We start from the raw sequence: 21,470 nt of genomic DNA on the forward strand, positions 1-21,470 counted from the left end.
GGGAGAGGGACTTGATCGGTGGGCAGGGGGGGGAGGTGGAGGGCGGTGGCGGGGAGGAGGCAGAAATCCTCAATAAATAAATAAATTTATAAAAAAAAGAACAGAATAAAGTTGTTTGCAGAAAATGGCTACAACTGGACATCACCATCCAAAGGAAAATAAGTCCAATTAAAACAGAAACCCTCGATGTTTTTCTTATTTCTAGATTCTAAACTTTATGCAGATAAAGATTATAGAAATGGATGACAAGAAAGGAGAAGTTATACCAGCAGGGGAATGAAAAGAATATTTGGGAGTAGGTGAAAATGGAAGATGAGGGGGTATGATCAAAGTGCATAATTGTATTGAAATGTCTTTATGAAGCCTATCAATATGTACAGTTAATATACCAATAAAGTTTTATGTTAAAGCTTTTAAAATGGATCATATGTTTTTATCCTTATTGTTTTGTGACTATCTTTTGGGTAATGGGTATTCGGGAGACCCTTGCGCAGCATTAGAATGGTCTGAAGGAAGTTGCAGGGAAAACCTCTAGGCACATGGACCAATGTAAAGGGACGAGAAGTTAAATAGACAAATTAGAATAATAGTCTCTAGATTTTACACATTCATAAAAAGTAGCTGTTTGTACTAGAATCTTTTCAGATAGATTCTGGTTTAGTCAGGGTATATACAGCAATAACAAATTAATTTAGAGCCAATGCTGTTTATATGTTCCTTAGTCAAAAGAAGCAAGATGATGAAGTTGGCTCACACATCAGAAAGCAGACATTCGTTAAGTATTCACTTAGGTTCTGCCTGTGGTTGCTCTGTGCAATCGACCCCAGGTCTACTGTGTTCCTTATCTGCATCATCACCCTTGGAAGTCATCGTAAGTCCGGGGAGACCCAGGGATGGTTAGTTTGTTAGCTTAAGTAATTTTTGTTCTCCTGCTGTAATATACTCTAGTTCTCTCCCCAAGGAATGTTGTCTTCAGTAGGAACTATAGTCCCCTTGGCATCTGAGGCTTAGGGCTTTGTCTCCTGGCTGTCCTCTTTGCTTTGCCCTGAGTGCTAACACAAGAGTGACTGACAGGTGAATTTCTGTTTGTCATGCCATGCTATCCCTTTGGTAGGAAGTGCTTTACTTCTTCTGTTTTACTCCTCCTAAGTGTTCTAGACCAGTTTAGATGCTCGCACTTCCAGAAACATTCCCAGAACCTTTTCTCTTGTTAACTATCTTCTGTCTGTCTCCTAAAGTTTCAAAGAAAACAGCTTGGAGCCAGTGAGGTAGCTCAGTGGATAAAGATACCATTCTGATGGCCAAGCCTGATAATCTGAGTTTGATTCTTTTTTTTTTTTCTGATCCGTCCATTCATTCATTATTTATTTATATGTTTAGTTAGAAAATTATGTGGATTAGTGTTTATTTATTTATTTATTAAAGGTTTCTGTCTCTTCCCCGCCACTGCCTCCCATTTCCCTCCCCCTCCCCCAATCAAGTCCCCCTCCCTTGTCAGCCCAAAGAGCCATCAGGGTTCCCTGCCCTGTGGGAAGTCCAAGGACCTCCCACCTCCATCCAGGTCTAGTAAGGTGAGCATCCAAACTGCCTAGGCTCCTACAAAGCCAGTACGTGCAGTAGGATCAAAAACCCATTGCCATTGTTCTTGAGTTCTCAGTAGTCCTCATTGTCCGCTATGTTCAGTGAGTCCGGTTTTATCCCAGGCTTTTTCAGACCCAGGCCAGCTGGCCTTGGTGAGTTCCCGAAAGATCATCCCCATTGTCTCAGTGTGTGGGTGCACCCCTCGCGGTCCTGAGTTCCTTGCTCAAATCAGGAGCTGAGTTTGATTCTTGAAATCAATATGGTAGGAGAGAAAACACACATACACACACACACACACACACACACACACACATAATTCTTCAGAATCTTAATAGAAGTATATGGTCATGGCCACAACTAATTTTAGATTATTTTCATCATTTCCCAACGAATCTCTGAACCCTTTGATTCTCATCTTTCTGTATACTAACCCTCTCTCAAGGCCTAAGCAGCAAATCATCTGTTCTCTGTCCCTATTCTAGATTTTCATGTGGATAGCAACATGTAATTCAAATTATTTCTGACTTCTTTTCCACTTACCATAGTATCTTCAAGGTTCATCCAAATCGTGGCATATATTATTACTGCATTCCTTTATACAGCCAAGTAGAAGCCCATCAGACAATTACACTTATCCATTCATCCACTGAACATTGGGATGTTTCCACTACTGGTCATTATGAGTGATGTTGCTGTGGGCATTCATGATCAGCCTTTGTGTGGAATATATTTTGCCCCCTTGGGTTTATACCTATGAGGACACTTGCCTAATTATATGATACATTCATGTTTGAGTGTTTGAAGAAATGCGAGACTCTCTGAAAGTAGTGGGGCTATTCACATCCTTGTCTGCAACATATGAGGGTTTCCCTTCACACCCTCGGTATTATTTGTCTGTTTTGTTCCAGCCACTCAGAATACTAGCATGAAAGGTTATCACTGTGGTCTCAGCTCCTTTAGCCATTTTCTGTTTTCTGCAAGAGTTTCCTCAGCATTAATGCAACACTTCTCAGTATGCTTTGGGAACTGCGGTGTTGATCGGAGGGACTGAATGCCTTAAAAAAGGTTACTGTTTCTTTAACATTTCAGCAAGTGTCCAGCTGGCACCTGTGATGGCTGTGCATTCTACTTCCTATGGGAGAGTGCAGAGGCTTGCCCTCTGTGCACAGAGCATGACTTCCATGAAATCGAGGGAGCCTGCAAAAGAGGATTTCAGGTAAGGTCTAATTTATACAGGCATCCTAAACAGATGTCAACCACTATTTCCATGTCTGTGAATAAACAGATTTCTTTGGATGTTAAAGCTTCACAATTGAACAAAAATGATAATTGCAAAAAAATACTTCAGTGTGTATCTTTTAAAATTCTAAGCATTTATTTTTTAAGGACTGTTTCAGTCCCATTTCCTTCCCTACTCTTTCCAGTGTTTCACTTCGTATTTACTGGGCATACACTTCCACTGTCCTGTATCTCGAATACAGGTGTGTATAGCTTACAGAATGTAAGTACTTTAGACAGAGCTGATAAAAGCAAAAGAGGCTTCATGGCTTGTGAGAAAAGGAGTCTTATCAAATTGAGATCTTAAAAGTCTATACCGGGTTCTAAGTATGTATTCAGCATCATATCTAACACCGGGCAGTAATAAAGATTTGAAGTGATATAGTGTTATCAGTAAGAGAAATACCAAATTTATCACCAAATTTATCTAAATCCTGTTTCCAAATCGCCCTTCATGCTGGAAGAAGGAACTGTCAGCTGCTGTGTCAGCTGTCTGTCTGCTCCTGGAGACATCTGATCAGATGCCTGGACCAGACTTTCTGACGAATAGTTTCAGAGTGACTCGGAACTTTCCCCACTAACATTCTTTCATTGACAGTATCTGAATTGCTGAATTCAGAATAGTTTGGAATTTTGGGCTTACACATATCCTTATAATTTTGAGTTTTTGAGATGCTTGGAATATAGCCACTAGACAATGGATCTTTTGAATATATCTTTCATTTCTATACATTGGCTTCACAGAAACCTTTTGGGTGGTGTGGGTAGAATGTACTTCAGCTGAGGTTCACATGTGCTGGAGTTTACACTTTGGCTTACATTTAGGTGCTGGTGAGCCTAAGTGTGCCTCTGCCTTTCCCATTCCTCATTCTTATAAAAATGTTACCCATTTCAAAAGTAATTTATTGATGCCGAGTTCAATAAGAATGTTAACAGTTGTCATGGACTCAAACCACAGGGTCACTAATAACCTTTCGAGGAAAGCATGCTGAAAGAGCTTATGAGCAACCTGGGCGGAACCTCTCCTCATAGCAAACTCTTCTCCTGTGTATTAGTTCCTAACTGATGGTAGAAATGGATCTCTGCACGTAAGCCATAAAGTGAAACATTTCTTTGTTGGAGTGTAGATAAAGTAACCAGCATATACCAGAAAATTTAGTGGTGAGCCAGGCATAAAACATAGTGTCCCATGTCATTGGCTTTAATGAGCATGCAAGGAGCTACTGGTCATAAAATACTAAGATATGGAAGGAAGAGCCCTGAGCTCTGATCTCCACGTTTGAGCTTTCTCATTTCTCACTTTACCTTTTACAGTGTGTGTTCAGACTCGGTGTGTCTGCTTTATTGTTCACTGGTTGATTGTCTCTTGCTACTTAGGGCACATGGGCATTGCTTTAAGAATTAAATCATCTACTTTGGGAGGGCAAGAATGGTTGGTAAAAGTAGTGATGACCCTCGAATCATAAAAATTTGAGGAAAAAAAGCCCAAACAAAGTATCAAAAGTGGAATGATTTGTATTCAGCTTCTTCAGCATATAGTGAGCCCTGCAATGTGACAGTGCGTGTCTTTGTTTGAGTTTTGCATTTTAATTCATTATTTACTTATTTTCTATATCTCTTTCTTTTCTTCCTAGATATTCTTTAATATTAACTGAATAGGGTATATCCTTTATGCTTATGATGAGCACGAGTTAGCATAACTCTTTCTTCTATGTGATAAGTCGACCCAGTACCAAGTCTTGCCTTTACAGTTCAACCCTCATCTCCCTTCTAATCTCATCTATGATCTCATTTATTTGTTTTGAAAGGAAACGTTATATGTATGGAACGAGCCTAAGTGGTGTATTAAAGGGATTGCTTTACCTGAGAAAAAGCTGTCAGCCTGTGAAGCAGTTGACTTCTGGCTGAAAGTGGGAGCTGGCGCGGGGGCGTTCACAGCTGTCTTGTTGGTGGCTTTAACATGCTACTTTTGGAAAAAGAATCAAAAGTAAGTAACATCGTTGGGATGAGCCTATGAGACCTGGAAAGTCTGCTTATGCTGGGAAAATTTAGACCTTATTATTGTATGTTGTTCATTCCTTCTGTGCCATAAGACTTTTTTTTTTATGGCGAGGAAGCTGTAGACAAGGCGTTTGAAAAAGTAGGGAGAAAAAATTATTCTTATTTTGATAATTGAAAGTAGATGGAACATTACTAACCACTGAATTAGTCATATGTCATATAAATTTTATAAAAATGAAAAAGTCTCTAAGTTACCCAGTTAGAAACAGGGCTGAGACTGGAAGGTGGGCCTGTTTTTCTCTCTCTGACACAATCTGACTTCTTCCATCTTTCATATTTATTTTCGTGTACATAGATTTTTCAAGGAAACACACTGAGCTATGGACAAATAGCATCTTTGTTTATTCTAGGTCTTAGAGATGCTGGGTCCGGATGTCGAGTCCAACCCTTGCATGTGCCCCTTGAGTCTTTGGGGATGATGTAGAGCTTAGGGGGCCACAGGGGATTTGTGTTCTAATTTCTAGCAATAATTCTAGCATCTAAAGTCACAAGTAAAGAGCAAAAGTACAAAGTAAATAGAGATGCAGTAGAAAGCAAATCATCTGCACGACATTCTCATCTTTATGATCTAAACTTTAGAAGCTGTGGTAGCGAATTGGTATTGACATATTAATACATCAAGGAAATGCATTCTGACCTCAAGGCTTTTCTTGGTTTTACAAATGTACCTTATAACTGGATAGTAAGGTCGATGCAAAATAAGTGGTAAAATTAACTGTATTGAACTGATTCTCTGACATCCCGGGGAACACTTTTATGTAGTTGGTTTATAAGTGAGAACATTTAAAGCTACAGTCACAGATGAGGGGAATTTGCTATTGGAGAAACTATATGTTACTATCAGGAGTATTTTAGAAGCCACTATATGAATGTTTATAATAAATATGATTTTATTATTACTATAAATGGCTAGCTTGTTATTTACATATTTATTTATCACTGCTTAGGCTGGAATACAAATATTCTAAACTTGTAATGACGACTAACTCAAAGGAGTGTGAACTCCCGGCGGCAGACAGCTGCGCTATCATGGAAGGAGAAGATAACGAAGAGGATGTAGTGTATTCCAACAAACAATCACTGCTAGGAAAACTTAAATCTTTGGCCACGAAGGTGAGAACCGACGTTTAGCCTGGACTTACTGAGCACTTGTAAACCAGGGGCCATTCTGACCTAACGCTATTCAGTGCGTTTATCCTTCACAGTACTCTCTCGACAGCAGCGCTTCTGGAAGTTTATTATATTAGGTTAATAACTGAACGCAGTAGTTATGAGTTTCTACAAAGTAGAAACAACCTGCACAGCCTCCATGAGAGTTAGTTGAGAAGTTATTCTACATCAAAATGATTCAATACGATGTTTGTGTTTTGATAAAGCACTTGAAATTGGGTGGGGCAGGAGGGGGAGATGATTTGGAAGGACGAAGGGGAAGAAAGAATACGATCAAAATCTATTTAAATTTAAAAATTGTTTTAAATAATTGAAATTATAGTAAAATCATTGAATATTTTTAATTGACAAAGAACTACAGACAACCAAGAAAAGCAGAGAATGGGACAAAAAAATCTTTCTTAGGAAAGAGGATACCAATTGGTGATCTGAGACCAAATGGTCAGCCCTGAAAACTTAAATATGAGTAACACTGTACAGACTGAATGGGCTACTTTTAGGAATATATGTACATATATATAACAATGATTAATGACAATTAGGAGCCATGATTTTAGAGAGTGAGTAGCTGTGCATGGGTCCATTTAGAGGGAAGCAAGGGGAGGAGCAAATGATATGGCTATATTATTATCTCAATAATTAAAATTAAAATAATCAATTGAGATATCTTTGTTTGCTGATAGGACAATAAGTATATAATAAACATAATATTTCTATACGATAAATATGTATGCCATTATTTGCATAATAAGAAATTAGCAGTTACTGCTCTGGGGAATTGGAATCTAATGAGAATATTTAAGTAAAACGTTTTAGTAATTCTCAAGTTTTCACAAAGATCATGTATTATTTTATAATCTTAAAAACAAAGTTTGGTTAATAAAAGATCTTATATTTACCTATACTTTGTGTTTATTTTATGATTGTCTTTCTATAAAAAATTGCATAACTGGGAAAATGTTTATGGTGTCATGTTGGATGTCGTCATGTTATTGGCTTTATAGTCACAGCTGTATATATGAAACCTTGAATACTTTTTGAAATCACATTCCTTTGACATTCTTCACTATTGAGATAGGAGATAAGAATTTCGGGCTTACCCACTCAAAAAATGAATAATGAAATTATTATAATGAAAATTATATAAAAAAATGAAAAATAAAGATGAAAGTGCTTTTCAGATTGTTTCTAACCAATAGACAAATGATGACTATCGTTTGGAATGATGGCCTAATGGTTAAAGCACTTACAGTGAGGCAAAGAACTAGAGTTTGCATCTCTAGAAGACATGTGAATGCCAGATGGGTGTGTGGTCCATCTGTTCTATAACCTTAGGTTGTAGAGATGGATCCCCTGAGCAGACTGCCTAGTAAGGTGAGCCGTGTCTGTGAGCTCTAGGTTTGATAGCAAGACCCTGCCTCATTGAGTAAGATAAAAGAGCCATCAGGATAATTTCTGATGTCAACCTTGGATCTCTATGCAAGTCTGCTCCACATGTGGGCCCACACATATGCAAGCCTGAATGGACACAAAGACACATAAAAATAAAAAAAGAAATAAAATATGTTGGTAGGCTCTCCTAGTTTAGGTATATAAATATAGGAAATCATTTAAAAAGAAAATAAATAAATTACATTTCTATTGCAGGTTTTTTTCTGTTATTAAGTTGGGATTTTTATGGAGGATGTGATTGCTGTGGAATAACAAAAATATAGCGATGGTCAAAAATGACAGTTTTGCCACATTTGCTAGTGAATAAGTGAGCCTTCCACAGTTCCATGTATGCTTTAGAAGACAGAAGACCAAAGACAGTCTAGAATTTGCAGAGATACACTGGACAGAGGAAGAGGACCTATACCAGTTCCCAGTTCCCACAGTCATGTGCAGAGGAAATGATAGCATGTTTATATTTCCAGGCATACATTTCTAAGTGTCAGTTTCATTTAGCACGAGCAGGAAGTACGTCAGTCCTTTGTTCTTCCTTGTCCTGGGCAGATAAGATGCTGTCACTGGCTTCAGAAGGAGAAGCCATTTCCAAGACAAGTAGACACGCCTGGTATTTGCTGTAGAAGAAAATGCTTTAACCTTAAAGACTGCCTTCTATACAAAATGCTTCCCTAAATTTTTAGGTTGTTGTTTGATAGGTTCACACACTGATGTAATGATTTTCTGTCACCTTCATTTCAATTCTTGAAAATATAGTATGAAACAAAAACAAAACCAGTGTTTTCTTGGTAGAGCGTGCAGAAGTCTAAGAAGACCACAGAGAGTTATCTCATAGTCACATCTAAGCTCCATTTCTCTGTCATCATGGCTTCTGATGACTTTTCAGTAAGTTCCATCCACCACTCTGCTAGGGACTGCCTGAGGGAAGGATGAAACCTTGTCCATATTTTCCATGCATCATTGAAATGAAGCTGTGTCAATAGGGTATTAAGCAGCAAGACGAGGCTACTTTGCATCATTATCCTTAACCATATGCCAATCTCAGACATACTTAGCTAACCATAAACATGTCATAAGCCATTAGGTTCTACTTTAGAGCAGGAAATATCTTTCTTGTCTTTGCATTTCTACTCAGCCAGACACCTTTTCACTGACAGAAAGATGTTTCTGCCATAAGATTCAAGTAGAATAGGGTCAAGAATTTCCCCCTCCATGCCAAACAATAACATAGAGACCTAATGTATTTCCCACTGTTTTCTACATGGGCTCTGTGAGCAATGTGTGCACCTCAATGGAAATTATCATTTTAATCTAAGATATGGCAATCCATCAAGATAATCTACTACAGGATGTATTAATGACTATACAACTATTTGCCCTCTAGGATGAATTATAGGATAGTTATACTGTTTTTGATAATGTAGAGAGAATTAGTTGCTATTAATTTGAATGTCCTTAGACATGGGTCACCTAGTTGAAAATGGAGACAAACCTGTAGCGCCTTTACTAACTAAATGACTAGACAGGATGAGTGTGAGTGGCAAATAGGTTATTTACTCATTTAAAAAGCTTCTTATAGTTCTCTGGAGCCTGCATGATCTATTTGGAATGTTTCCATAAAATCGAACAATTTTTAGGACTATTCCTAAAGGTAAAAGTCACCATGTTTCTAGGAGACAAGTGAGTTAATTTCTGGTTTCTACACTATAGTTGGTTATGTGCAGGGTGTCTTGGAATTTATTATTAGTCACAGTTCTTGGAGACACCAGGAAAGACCCACATTAGTCAGGAAACACAAGCTCACTGTGCCTTGAAAGGAGCCCCTCTGATGGCCAATAAAATTTAGCGGTGTCAACCCATCCCAAATAACTGTATCCCTCCCTTTCCAGGATGGACAGTCAATTCAATCTTTTTATTTGTCTGTACCCCAAATGGGTGGCGTTTATGGACCCATGTGATGGCTGAGTGGTGTCTATGGGAACAGTGGTGTAGGTTAGTATTGGGACAGGAGCTGGGGTCATCTGCCACTTCATATGAGAGATTTTTCAGTAAGTCTGAAAGGAATGGCCAGAAAATTGTGAGTGGACATTGTAGTGGATATGCCAACCAGGAAGTCATATGAGGTATTGTGCCATTTTGTGAGAGCCACACCAGGGTGTTTTTGTGACAGAATGGCACTGACGGTGCTCAATAGTGTTACTTCTTCGCCTCTCAGCATCTAGGAGGTGTCTTTCTATTAGTTCTATTTCCATTAGTTGTGTTATGTCTCTTCCTTGCCAGTGCCCTAGTTCTGTAGCTATATCGCCACCTGTTTTACTCACCATCAGCTGTTACTCAGATTCATTCTCTAAAATCCAAGTTCGAGAGGGCCAGGGAGCCCTAACGTGTGCCCCGTTTTCATCGATGTGGGCTGTTACAGGGAGATATAGTTAGCAGTGTATACAATAGGGGATTGGATTATTCACCTCTTGGTGGAGGGTCATGACAATACAACAAGACATTCTGCTCTCTCCTTGGCTCAAGTCACAGGTCCAGAAAGGTTATTAACTTGAGGTGAGTGCATCCTGCACAGTCATGTTGGAAACCTTGCTACCAGGCTCTGTAACACACTCCAGTGATGTGTGTGCTCTTCAGTTCCTCCTGGTGACAGGGAATCTTAGTTTCTCTACTAATCATCATCTTCCTTAACAGCCAGTGACAGGGTGTATGGAGATTAAAAGTAAAGAGGAAGAATGCCTGAGAGCAAATGGACTTTGCATCTGTCTTGTATGTAGTCAGCTCAGCTATTGCTCATTGTCCAATGGTAGTTTTTATTCATCCCAAGTCATCCTGAATAGCAAGGTAGTCTTTACTGACATCATCTGGTTTAGCTTTGGGGCCCTTTGAGTCGCAGGCCATATCACAATGGCTTTCTGTGTGAGGCCACAGATTTTCTGTCCTTTGTTGATTAGAACTTAGCTTATATACTTGGAGTCCCTCCTCCCATTCAAGAATCGGGTATTAATCTAGGGTATTTTTTTCTTTCATTTAGTTAATGCTTGGGTTTAACATAAAGGATAGAGGAAATTTCTATGTTATAGTTGACAATAACTATTATTTTTGGATTCTATTTGGTCAATTTCTTAGAATACAGTGATCTCCTTATGCCTTCTAAATCTATCTTGGAGCTAAAGGAAAGCCTAAATACTGGTCAATTCCTTACAATAGGTGCTTGTGGGAATTTATATTTGGGAAAATTTCCCAGAGAAAACCAATGCTCTGTATTGTTGGTCAGGAAATGCACGAAAACTTGAGGCATTTTTTCTATTAGCATTTATTTAATTTTATTTAATTAAATTTGTGTGTGTGCATGCTTATTGATGTGGCTGCTTATGCATGTGGAGGTATGTGTGGGGGGGGCGGGAAGTGAGCATGTATATGTGTTTGCATGTGTCTAGGGGCCAGAGGTCACTCCTCAAAGGTCTGGCCTCAATGCCATTCCTCAGGGACAGTGCACATGGTTTTTTAGGACAGGAACTGTCATTGGCCTGAACCTCACTCAGCAGGTTACAGTGGCTGGCAGCAAGTTCCAAAAATTTGCCTGTTTTATCTCCCTGGGGTTGGGATTTTAAGAGCCTACCAATCTATGTTGTTTTCATGTGGGCTTTGGGTACTCATTGTAGGTCCATGTGCCTTCAAAGCAAGCACTTTACCAACGAAACAGGTATTAATTGGCCTGAAGTTAGCGTGGCTGTCTTGTCAAAGGCCTAAGACATTAGTAGAACACACTTCTCAGTATGCCTTTGAGGATGTTTTAAGAGATGATTGTATTATTAATACTCCTTTAATGGGCCAGTCCTTATCAATCATATAATTAGGAGGTAGGCCTTTGTTAGAGGAAGCAGGTCCCTGGTGGGCGTGTCTTGGGGGGGGGTCTTTATCTTGCTGTGGCTCCTTCTTATATGTATTTCCTTTGCTTTCCATCTGCTAGAATGTAGGTTCTTCTGCCATGCCCCCCTCATCGGACTGATCAATCCCTCCAAAACTAGGAACAAAAACAATCTTTCCCTTGAATTATTTCTCTCAAGTTGTTGGTCACAGTGGCATAAAGTAATTGATAAAGCTTGGTAGAGTTCAATGTTTTGAAAATTAAGATGGCCAAGCTGTTGCATTTCCTGACATTGAGTTCTGCAATATCTCCAACATTAGCCAGAATTCTAAAATTCTCCAGGCTTCAGCCCACTTCTCACATGCCCCCTTTAGTGCTGAGGATAGATACTTGTCTTTGTAATTTTTATCTGAAAGAAAATAAATCCTTCTTTCTTACTAGCATCAAGTTTGGTGTTTGTTCTTCCAGGACCTATATCTGAAGCTAACAGCCTGGCTTGTAAGGAAGACCGTCTGCTCAGAGGAGAATCAATATCAGACACTGTTCAGGAGCTAGGCTGTAAACCCCGTAGTTTACTTCCCACTTCTCCACCTGTTGCTTTTCATTATCAGGCAGTAAAATGTAGACCCCTTATGCTTTGGGTATTTGGTCCATATGTTTGCTGCAAACTTTATGGAATCTCAGAAATTAATTTTTTATCAAATTCATGTTGATCAACATTTGAAGCTTGTTGAATCCTGCCTTATTTACAGAACCATGTCCCCATCATTTTTATGTGTTTATTAGCAAAGGAGTGAAGAATTCTAATGGTTTTGAAATGTCACTGTACTTGCAAGCCAACATGTGAGTCTACCATGGTTTCATATTCTTTAGAAGGCTTGAGTCTCCCATGTCCGAGACAGAACACAGTCTATTGTCATCCACATTAGGAATGGCAGCCTGATGTGTTCTGTTTGTTTGATCTTCACCTACTGCAGGGGGAAAAGGTTAGAAAGATGCCTGCATATACGGTATATTGTGTTATGGAAGAGTAACCCCTGTCTTGAGAAATTTTATAATAGTGTGCTTCCTGATTGCTCTGTTTTGAGCTTTCAGGTCTGTAAGCAGGCTTATCCTTTGTTCTGGAAGAAGGTGCCATCTCTATCATCCGAGGATTTGAGTTTTATTAACATATTTGAGAAGACTGTTTAGAATAAAAGATAATCTATGTCTTTTTCATGAAGCCAAGAGTAACCTTCATATACCAGGTTTGTCTTGATTGGGCGGTATTTTCCAGGGAAGGAACATTTACGTGCCAGGGGACATGAAAGGGAAAATGGTGCTTAAGCCATATCTTAAAGAGTACCTGGAATTGTTCAGGAGGAGAATAAGTTAAGCCCCCCTGCTCTATTATACTGGAGTCAGAACATGGAAAGATGGCAAAGGTTCTTAGAAAGAGTCACAGAAAATAAGAGGTCCACAGAGGTACTCCATGAGAGAGTTCAGAATATGCATTTTAATGTAACAATTTCAGTCCGTGTGATCTTTTGTCCACTTTTAAAAATTTATTGTTTTCAATAATCAACATACAAGGGAATGTGATTCATTCTGACATTTCACACACATATGTTACACATCTGAATTGGTTTCCCTCCCTCGCCACCCTCCCCGATCCCTCTAACCCACTCGTGTTCATTTCCCTTCACCCTTCACTTACTGAAGCACCCCTCCTTCATAGCACGTGGATTCTACTACTATCCCTCCCCCCACCTTTTTAGAGATCTACTCCTCCCATCTGGGGCCCCTGTCTAGTTTCCCACCTACCCCCACCCACCCAGATATGCACATCGAAGAGAAACATGCAGTTTTTGTCCTTCCTAAACTGGCTTAAATCACACAGCACAATGATGCAGAGTTTCATCTAGTTTTTCTCTCCTGCAAATGCCGTAACTGTACTTTTCCTCTTGGCTAAATAAAGTCCTGTAATGTATATAATCACAATTACTTTATCTTTTCATATGTTTAAGGGCATCTAAGCTGGTTCCATTTCCTTCCCATCATTAATAATAAATATGGGTTTAGAAGCATCCCTGTTATCTGAGTAGATAGCCAGGAGAGATAAATGTGGATCATATGATGGTTCCGTTCTTCAGTTTTTGAGAAACCTTTATATTAATCTCCACGAGGGCGCTACCACTTTATATTCCTACCAGCAATGTCTAAGGGTTTCCTTCTTCTCAGAGTTTTTGCCAGAATTTGTTAGCACTTGTTATCTTGGCGGCAGTTCTGATGGGGTGAACTAGAATCTCCGAGCAGTTTTAATTTGTATTTTCCTGCTGGGTGAGAATGATGAACACATTTAAAAAATACTAATTGGATATTTGTGTTATCTTTCAGTCTATTTATTAATCTGATGATTTTGGTGTTTAATTTCTGCAGCGCTTTAAAAGGCTCCAGGTGTTCACATAGAAGCACAGAAGACACTGCATAGCCAAAGCGATCGATTTTAAGCAGAAAGAACACTTGGGAAATATCTGATCTTAAATTATATAATGAAGGGACGGTAACAAAAACTGTGTGGTACTGGCACAAAGACAAACAAGTAGACCAATGAAATATAGTATAGGACTTAAAAATAAGCACACAGTGACAGCCAATTAAGTTTTGACAAAAGTGACAAAACATGAATTGCAAAGACACCCACTTCAACATTGGATTTGGATAAGCTGAGCATCCACATGCAGGACAAAGAAACGAGAGTCCTGTTCCTCACCCTGCCCACGCACGCGCGTGCGCGCACACACACACACACACACACACACACACACACACACACACAGTGTATCAAAGACTTTAATATAGAAATTGAAGCTTTGAAACTGCAGGATGGAACTATATAAAAAATACTCTTCAGGATGTAGGCGGGGCATAGGCAGAGACAGGACTTTCTGCAGGGACTCTGGTAGCAGAGGAAATAATTTCAAGGATCAACAGGATCACATTAAAAAGCTCATACACAGCACAGGAAGTGTTCCCTCACAGTGAAGAGACTGCCTCGGACATATTGGGAAAAAATATTTGCCAGTTATGTCAGAGGATTTGTTTCTGTGTGTTTTGCTTTTTCATTATTTCTACTTTTTAAAATAAAAATTGAACTATTGTAGACAATATAAAACAATTATATAATGATAAGACCATTAACCTACCACCTACATTTTAATATATTTACTTTGTTGCATATCTGCCCATCTCTCTAAATTTTAATCAGTGTCTTTTTATATTGTGTTTTAACTTAAGTTACATACATCAACAAGCCTCATCCCTAAACAGTTCAGAATATATATCTTAAGGTCATTCTAAGGGAATGACATGCATTGTGACTATCACATAATTTGATGAATTCTGAGAAAGGTGTATGCTACAAATTTTATTGACAATCTAGCACACTAGTTTCATCCTGAAAGTGACCTCCAGTCTTTTTGCATGGAATCAGCCTCTCATCTCCCAAAGGCAATTGCTATGGTGATGTTTTAAACCATAGATTAGTTTTATGTGTTTCAGAGCGTTGTCTAATCACATCATACAGTGTGTCATACTTTATGCAAATTCTTCTTTTACTCCAAAGGAGGTTTGTGAGATTCATACATGCTGTTTCAATCAGGAATAGAATTCTTTTTATTCACGAGTGCTGCAGTATTATCTGGATACACCTTGTGAGTGGACACTAGTGCTATTTCTAGTGTTTGGAGAGAGCTACCTTGTACATCAAATCTTGTGTTTACCATTTAAAAATGGGTGTGCATGATTTGAACGAGCAGAGCTATATGTTTGTATCTCTTTGCTTTGTCTTATATTCTAAAGGTCATAACTTCCTCGGTCTTTTCCTAGTTCTGTACTGCATCTGGATGCTTGTTAATTTTCCTTGACTTTGCTCAGCAGTTAAAAGAAAGCTGTAGTTACGTTTTTGTGGGTTTTTAGAATCTGTTTATTCTGTAGTCATTTATAAGATACTCTTCTTCTCTGAGGGACTGTGATAACTTCACCGTTATTTCTAACCATAGACATTATGGCGACGTATCATGCATGTGCACATGATTGGTTATCCAGTGTCAGGAGAGTAGAAGTAGGGTCTCTCAGCACAGAGGAGAGGGAACAGAGTAGGAGAGGCATCTTAGGGTGGTGAGGAAAAGCTTCCTAAGCCTTGTGTAGATTCTTGAGTCCAGGCCTTGATGCCAGTCCTGTGTGGCATCCTTATAGGGCGGATCCTGATTTGTCTAATAGGTGCTAGAACTAAGAAGTCGGTATTTCCCAAACTCCAGCCTCCTGTTTGTTCTTCTCTACTGCGATATCTCAGTGCATTTATTTTAGAGGCAGAGTCTCACTATGCAGCCTTGATCCTTCTGTGGCTCCCAAGTATTGAGGCACAGTCATATAGGCATACGTCAATTTATTTTCATACCTGCCCCTTAACAATTCACCTATGTGATAGGCTTGTCTTGAGTCCTAGATGTTCACAGAGGAAGACATCTGCTTCCTACCACTGGGAAGTCTCACTTCACGAGTGGTGCTATTTAAGTAATTATATAGACCTCTATGTATTTATAGTCTAGTTAGAGACTATAATTATATAGACCTGTATGTATTGCATACACACATAGACAAGGATATGCATCTTACTAAATCAGCATTAAAAGCAGAATTCTGTTGGACTGAAAGGAATGTCACATTATGATCCCTATCTAAGCATTTGAATTTAAATATCACCCTGAGGATAGACAGGTACATGCCTCCATTTCCCTTATGACCACGTTGAATTACATCTTCTCAAGAAAAGACCACAGAATCTCAGGTTTCCTTTATAGGTCATTTCTGATATTCTAAACATTTAACATGCCATGAGCTTTATACGCAGGTGCATCCCTAAAGTGTAGCCCTGTCCTTCAATGCTGTGAAGTCTTAATAAATTCAAACTATTCATAGTTATTCTAAAGACAAACATGAAACTGCAGGCAGGCTATTAAGGAGTTAGTCCAAGAATTAGTCCAAAAGTACTGAGGACTTTAGCCCACTCTCTCGGAGGCTCATCATCCCAGAAAAGCAGGGGAAAGTAGTGGGTTCCAATGTGGACTGTGATTGAAATACACTGGGTATTATTCAGGTAAAACCAAAGGCAAGGTCCTTTCTGCCAGCTCGTCGTTGTCTGCTCCCCATCATTTTCTCATAGAACACTAATTTTTATCACACTTCTATTTTCAGCTGGGACTTGATAGCCGATTGCCTTCCGTTCCCTCTCCCCATCCCTCTTTCCTTTCTTCCCCCTTCCTCTCACTTTCTCCTTTCTCCTTCCCTTCTTGTTTCCCTTCAAACTAAGGAGAGGAATTTAGTGCTCCATATATGCTAGGAGGGGGGGCACATGACTGAGTTACACCTCAATCCATATGTTCTTTTGTAAATTTTATTTATTTATGCAGGTGTCATAGCGTGTGTGTGTGTGTAGGTCAGAAGACAAATAGCATTCCTTCATTTCCTTCCATATGTGGTTTCTGGGGATTGAACACAGGCTGCTTGGCTTGGTGCCAGTCTTTTTACCCAGTTGAGCCTCACCTGGCTTAGCCTAACCCTGGCTGGCTTTGTTGTTTTGTTTTAAAAGAGCTTCTTCTTATTCCACAAGACTTAAAACAGCCTTATTCTATATTTAATGATTAAAACATCCATAAATATTCAACCTCCTATTTCTCTTCCGCCACATTAAAGACTAGTCTCCTCTGTGAGAGTATTATATACACCAGCAATAGCATGTTTGAATTAGACATTTGGTCTCTTACCTTATATGATTTCTCTGATGCACATTCACAAAAGGTTCCCCTAAGACATAGAAATCAACATAACTCATTTTGGCTGTTACTTTTCTTACTATTCAATCTGTGTCATCACCTATGACTGCCAGTTCCGCTTTGCCTACACTTAGCACGTCAATGTCACTGATTTCATACCAAGGTCGAGAGTGTCCTCAGGAAGTCTTGGTGGTTTCCTTCTTCAGAGAAGTCACAGCTGCATCTTCTGATATCTGCTCCATCTTGTCTTTGCCTCTATTTTGGAGTTGTCTGTCTTATCACTTGGGCATCAAAATTGTCCTTCAGGGTAGATTTGCTGTTTGTTGTATTTTCTACCTACTTTTAATGTAAAACCCTAATTGTAAGTGGCAGGTTCATAGGTTAAGGGAGTTTGGGGGAACTTTCGTTATGGCATTTCAGTGGGCTGATTTTATTATGTTTTCCCCCTTAGGAAAAAGATGACCACTTTGAATCTGTTCAGCTGAAGTCCTCAAGATGCCCCAATATATGAAGAGACAGTGCTTCTGCTTTCAGACTGATGAGCGAGGACACCTAATCTTTCAGGACCCCTCTTAGGACTTGTCCTGATACCTGTCATGTCTGTGATGTCACAGAAGGGCTGTGCCACAGAGAGGAGGAGGCAGACATGCTGATTGCCTTATAAATCGTCACATACTTTGTTGAACTACAGAAGACATGTTCTGGGTCTCACTGAAGATGAAGCTTAACTCAGGAAGAGATTTAGCTGTATATACACATAACTAAAATCCAAGTTCAAGCCCACCAATGTACTGCTGATGCATGCCATATAATTACTGGGTAACTTTAATTCTTTATAATGTCTACATAAAAAAATATGTGTTGGAAGGCAGACATAAGCATATGTCTTGTGTTCCTATGTATGTCTTGGTCTTGTAATTTGGGGAAGATTTGAAAAAAAAAACCTTTTATGTTATAATTATTTTCTCTTTATTTCTCCAAGACTTGAAAACATCTTTTCTATTAAACTATGAAAGACAATAAATTTTCATAAGATATTTTCTCTTGACTTCAAAAGTCTAGGATATCAGTAATATTTTGTGAAGATTTTTACCTGGGTTATCAAAGCTGATTGTTGCTTTCAAAATTCCACCTTTGTAGGAACTTGTATGAAGAATTTAACTAATTGCGTGAAGGAATCTTAAGGGAGAGGTAATAAAATCCAAAGAGAAACCTCAACATGTCATTAATTCAAGCAGTCTGGCATGATCAGGAGTTAGAGGGCTTAAAGCAGTTTGAATGTTGTTGAGTAATAAAGCAGTAGAATACCTTGTTTATCAGAGCCTGCACAGACAGAAGGAAGAGGAGGATGGCTTGTCTCCAGGACAGATAATTGTGCTTGATTGGGCAGCTCAAAGTGTCCACAAATGTCAATGGGGCTTCTTCTTCACAGAAGGCGGACCCCAGAACTTTAGTTACAAGTTTCCTTTGCTACAAGACTTTGAAAATTATGAATTGCTTGGAAGATTTTATTTTTAAGCCAATAAGGAAGAAATTCAATATTCGAAAACTGCATATCTTTGTATTCATAGTAAGAATCTTCTTAGCAGTTATGAAGTGTGTATTGTTCCTGTTCAAAAGCAACCTAGAAAGTTGTGGTATTTCTTATGATGGATTATGAGTATTAGTGTGACTTGGATATTATTTTTGGAAAAAGGTTGGCAGTGAATTTGATCAATTTTGTGTAAACTTTTAGCACTGGGAAGGAGGAGAGTATCTTGCCCATTGCTGGTCTAAGATGTTCTACCTTGTTTCCAGTAAGCCATACTATTTACAGATTTTAATCCAAAAATTTAAAAAGATTTTCAATTGGATGAAGGAGGCAAAGCCCACGGGTAAGGTTTTAACTATGTTTTTGCTCGAGGTGTTTTGGTGACTTGTAATGTTTGATTCCATGGGTAATGTAGTCTTATTTTTGTGAAAAATGAGACAAAATGAATAAATGAATAATTGTGCTTATTGGTCAGTGGGTAAAACACTAGACCCTTTTGCCATCACTAAAAGAATGGTGTGTGTGTGTGTGTGTGTATGTGTGTGTCTACTATTAAATATAGAAGTAGATGATGTTGTATTGTTTGTCTACTATTGAGGAGAATGTTATTTAGCATATTTCTTGGATATTCTTCTGGATAAGAAATTATTTGACTCCGTTCATTTTTGTCCCACTATCAAAATATTGGCATTTTTTCCCTTTCATAATCGAAATTTAATCCTAAGAGTGGAAATACACTTGAAATGTCTTTCAAAGGAAGCTGGTGAAAATGTGCACACTGGACAGAGGCAGAGAACTCTGTCACCGTCACTGGTACCATCTTCCGCTGTGCCAACATGCGTGTTTCAAGCCATAGGGATAATAACATGCATGTTCCAAGCCATGGAGATAATTGGGATTTTCTCCCAGGTAGTTCTTTCTTTGCTTGTCACTGGACTAAAATTGCCGACATGTCGAAAATGCCTTAAATTTTAATGAACTCTCTGAAAGTGCGGTTGATATCGAAGAAGTTATTATTTTATTTCTATCTTTAGATATTAAACAGATTTTTGTCAGCTCAGTCCCACCTTTGGATTCTCTTGGCTTGTCATTTTATTCTAAGAGCTGAAGAACGATGACAGAGAGAATATTATTGGGGGAATATATAGACCAATTTTAGCGCTACAACTCTGCATAGTTTTATGTGCGGCCTTTGGTAAGCCCAGTGAAATGTTGAAAGGTATAAGCAAATTATTATATTTCTATGACTTTCAGTTGGCATGTGCTCCCCCCATTACTACGAGTGCTAGAAACATACATGATTTGTTTTTTCTAAAAGGCATACTTTGGAGCCTCAAATACTTAAGTACTTAAGCATTAAGTCAACTGTTGCCTATAACAACTCTGAGCACTGTGCCAAGACATCATTTTAAAGTCAATTTCCCACTGGATGAGAACATGTCTTCTATGAATAAGTTCTATTATGCCATTTAACAATGTAGAACAATTTGATATATATTCACTTGCTTTAAAAGACTGAATTTTATTGTTATTGACCTTTTCCCTCTTTGGTTACTAATAATCATATCCTTCTTAGGATTAAAAACATTTCATAGTACTTTTGTGTAGACTTTTGTCTTTATTATACCCCCAAAAGGATGGTTTCAGTCAGTACCGTGGAACAATTACTTGAGTCTGGTGATTTGCCATCTGGGTTCTCAGGTGGTGGATAGCAGTCGGTTTGGCCAGCGTCATTTGATGTCTTTTGGTAACAGTGTTTCCTATGGCTCAGGGTCATTCCTAATGAGAGGCTAATGTGTTTCTATTTTCCCCATGAAAACCAGTTGCTTGGTTAGTGTGGGGGGTGTTGCTCGTTTTATGTTCTCATATTGATAGGTAGGCGATATCTTCTGAGGATGGGATGTTGACATACAAAATAGCATGGATTCATGAGATGTTGGGGAGGCTTCCCTGCTTTAGTTATGGCACGTGTTCAAGAACCTTAATGCTCACCCGTTTACTAGATCCTGCTTTAACTAAAATTTGTATTTGGCTTTTCTTTAATGATGGTTGGTTCAGCAAACACCTCCAGTTTCTTTGAATGAAGTATCTATTAAGACCTTGGTTAGCTGAATTTTTCTTTATTTTAATAAGTTCTGGAAGGAGGCTCCTTTGAAAATAGCTTATGGGTTTTGATGAAATTGGAGTATATTGGGTACTATTTCCTTTAGGTCAATTAACTGATTTCCAAAAATCTACTAGCTGCATTTCAAATAAAGGAGTGAACCAGTAAGAATTATGTAAATCCAAGCCTCCTGCTGTTGCGGAGCAGGCTGGGTAATTGCCTCACCCTTGGGTGCGTACCTTTGCCTCAGGGGTGTACTTCAAATCTGCCTTTGTGGCTTTTTTCAGCCCTACCCCCACAGCCGCCTTCTTCTTCTTCTTCTTCTTTTTCTTCTTCTTCTTCTTCTTCTTCTTCTTCTTCTTCTTCTTCTTCTTCTTCTTCTTCTTCTTCCTCTTCCTCTTCCTCTTCCTCTTCCTCTTCCTCTTCCTCTTCTTCTTCTTCTTCTTCTTCTTCTTCTTCTTCTTCTTCTTCCTCTTCCTCTTCCTCTTCCTCTTCCTCTTCCTCTTCCTCTTCCCCTTCCCCTCCTCCTCGTCCTCCTCGTCCTCGTCCTCGTCCTCGTCCTCGTCCTCGTCCTCCTCCTCCTCCTCCTCCTCCTCCTCCTCCTCCTCCTCTTCTTCT

At 38.9% G+C, this 21,470-nt stretch overlaps 1 protein-coding gene across 2 annotated transcripts in view; it reads left to right on the forward strand.

The window, feature by feature from the left end:
- Kiaa1324l (KIAA1324 like) overlaps positions 1 to 19,259 on the forward strand; it is a 164,979-nt gene extending 145,720 nt beyond the window's left edge. For both annotated transcript variants that reach the window (XM_005358323.3, XM_026784690.1), the window contains 4 exons: positions 2,671 to 2,797; positions 4,668 to 4,846; positions 5,868 to 6,033; positions 17,669 to 19,259. In XM_005358323.3, coding sequence (XP_005358380.1) covers positions 2,671 to 2,797; positions 4,668 to 4,846; positions 5,868 to 6,033; positions 17,669 to 17,728 — 532 coding nt within the window. In that variant the 3' untranslated portion in view covers positions 17,729 to 19,259. The remainder of the gene's footprint in view (positions 1 to 2,670; positions 2,798 to 4,667; positions 4,847 to 5,867; positions 6,034 to 17,668) is intronic.
- The last annotated feature ends 2,211 nt before the right edge of the window (positions 19,260 to 21,470 follow it).

Source organism: Microtus ochrogaster, chromosome 26 (assembly GCF_000317375.1).
Source record: "Microtus ochrogaster isolate Prairie Vole_2 chromosome 26, MicOch1.0, whole genome shotgun sequence".
Classification (NCBI taxonomy): domain Eukaryota; kingdom Metazoa; phylum Chordata; class Mammalia; order Rodentia; family Cricetidae; genus Microtus; species Microtus ochrogaster.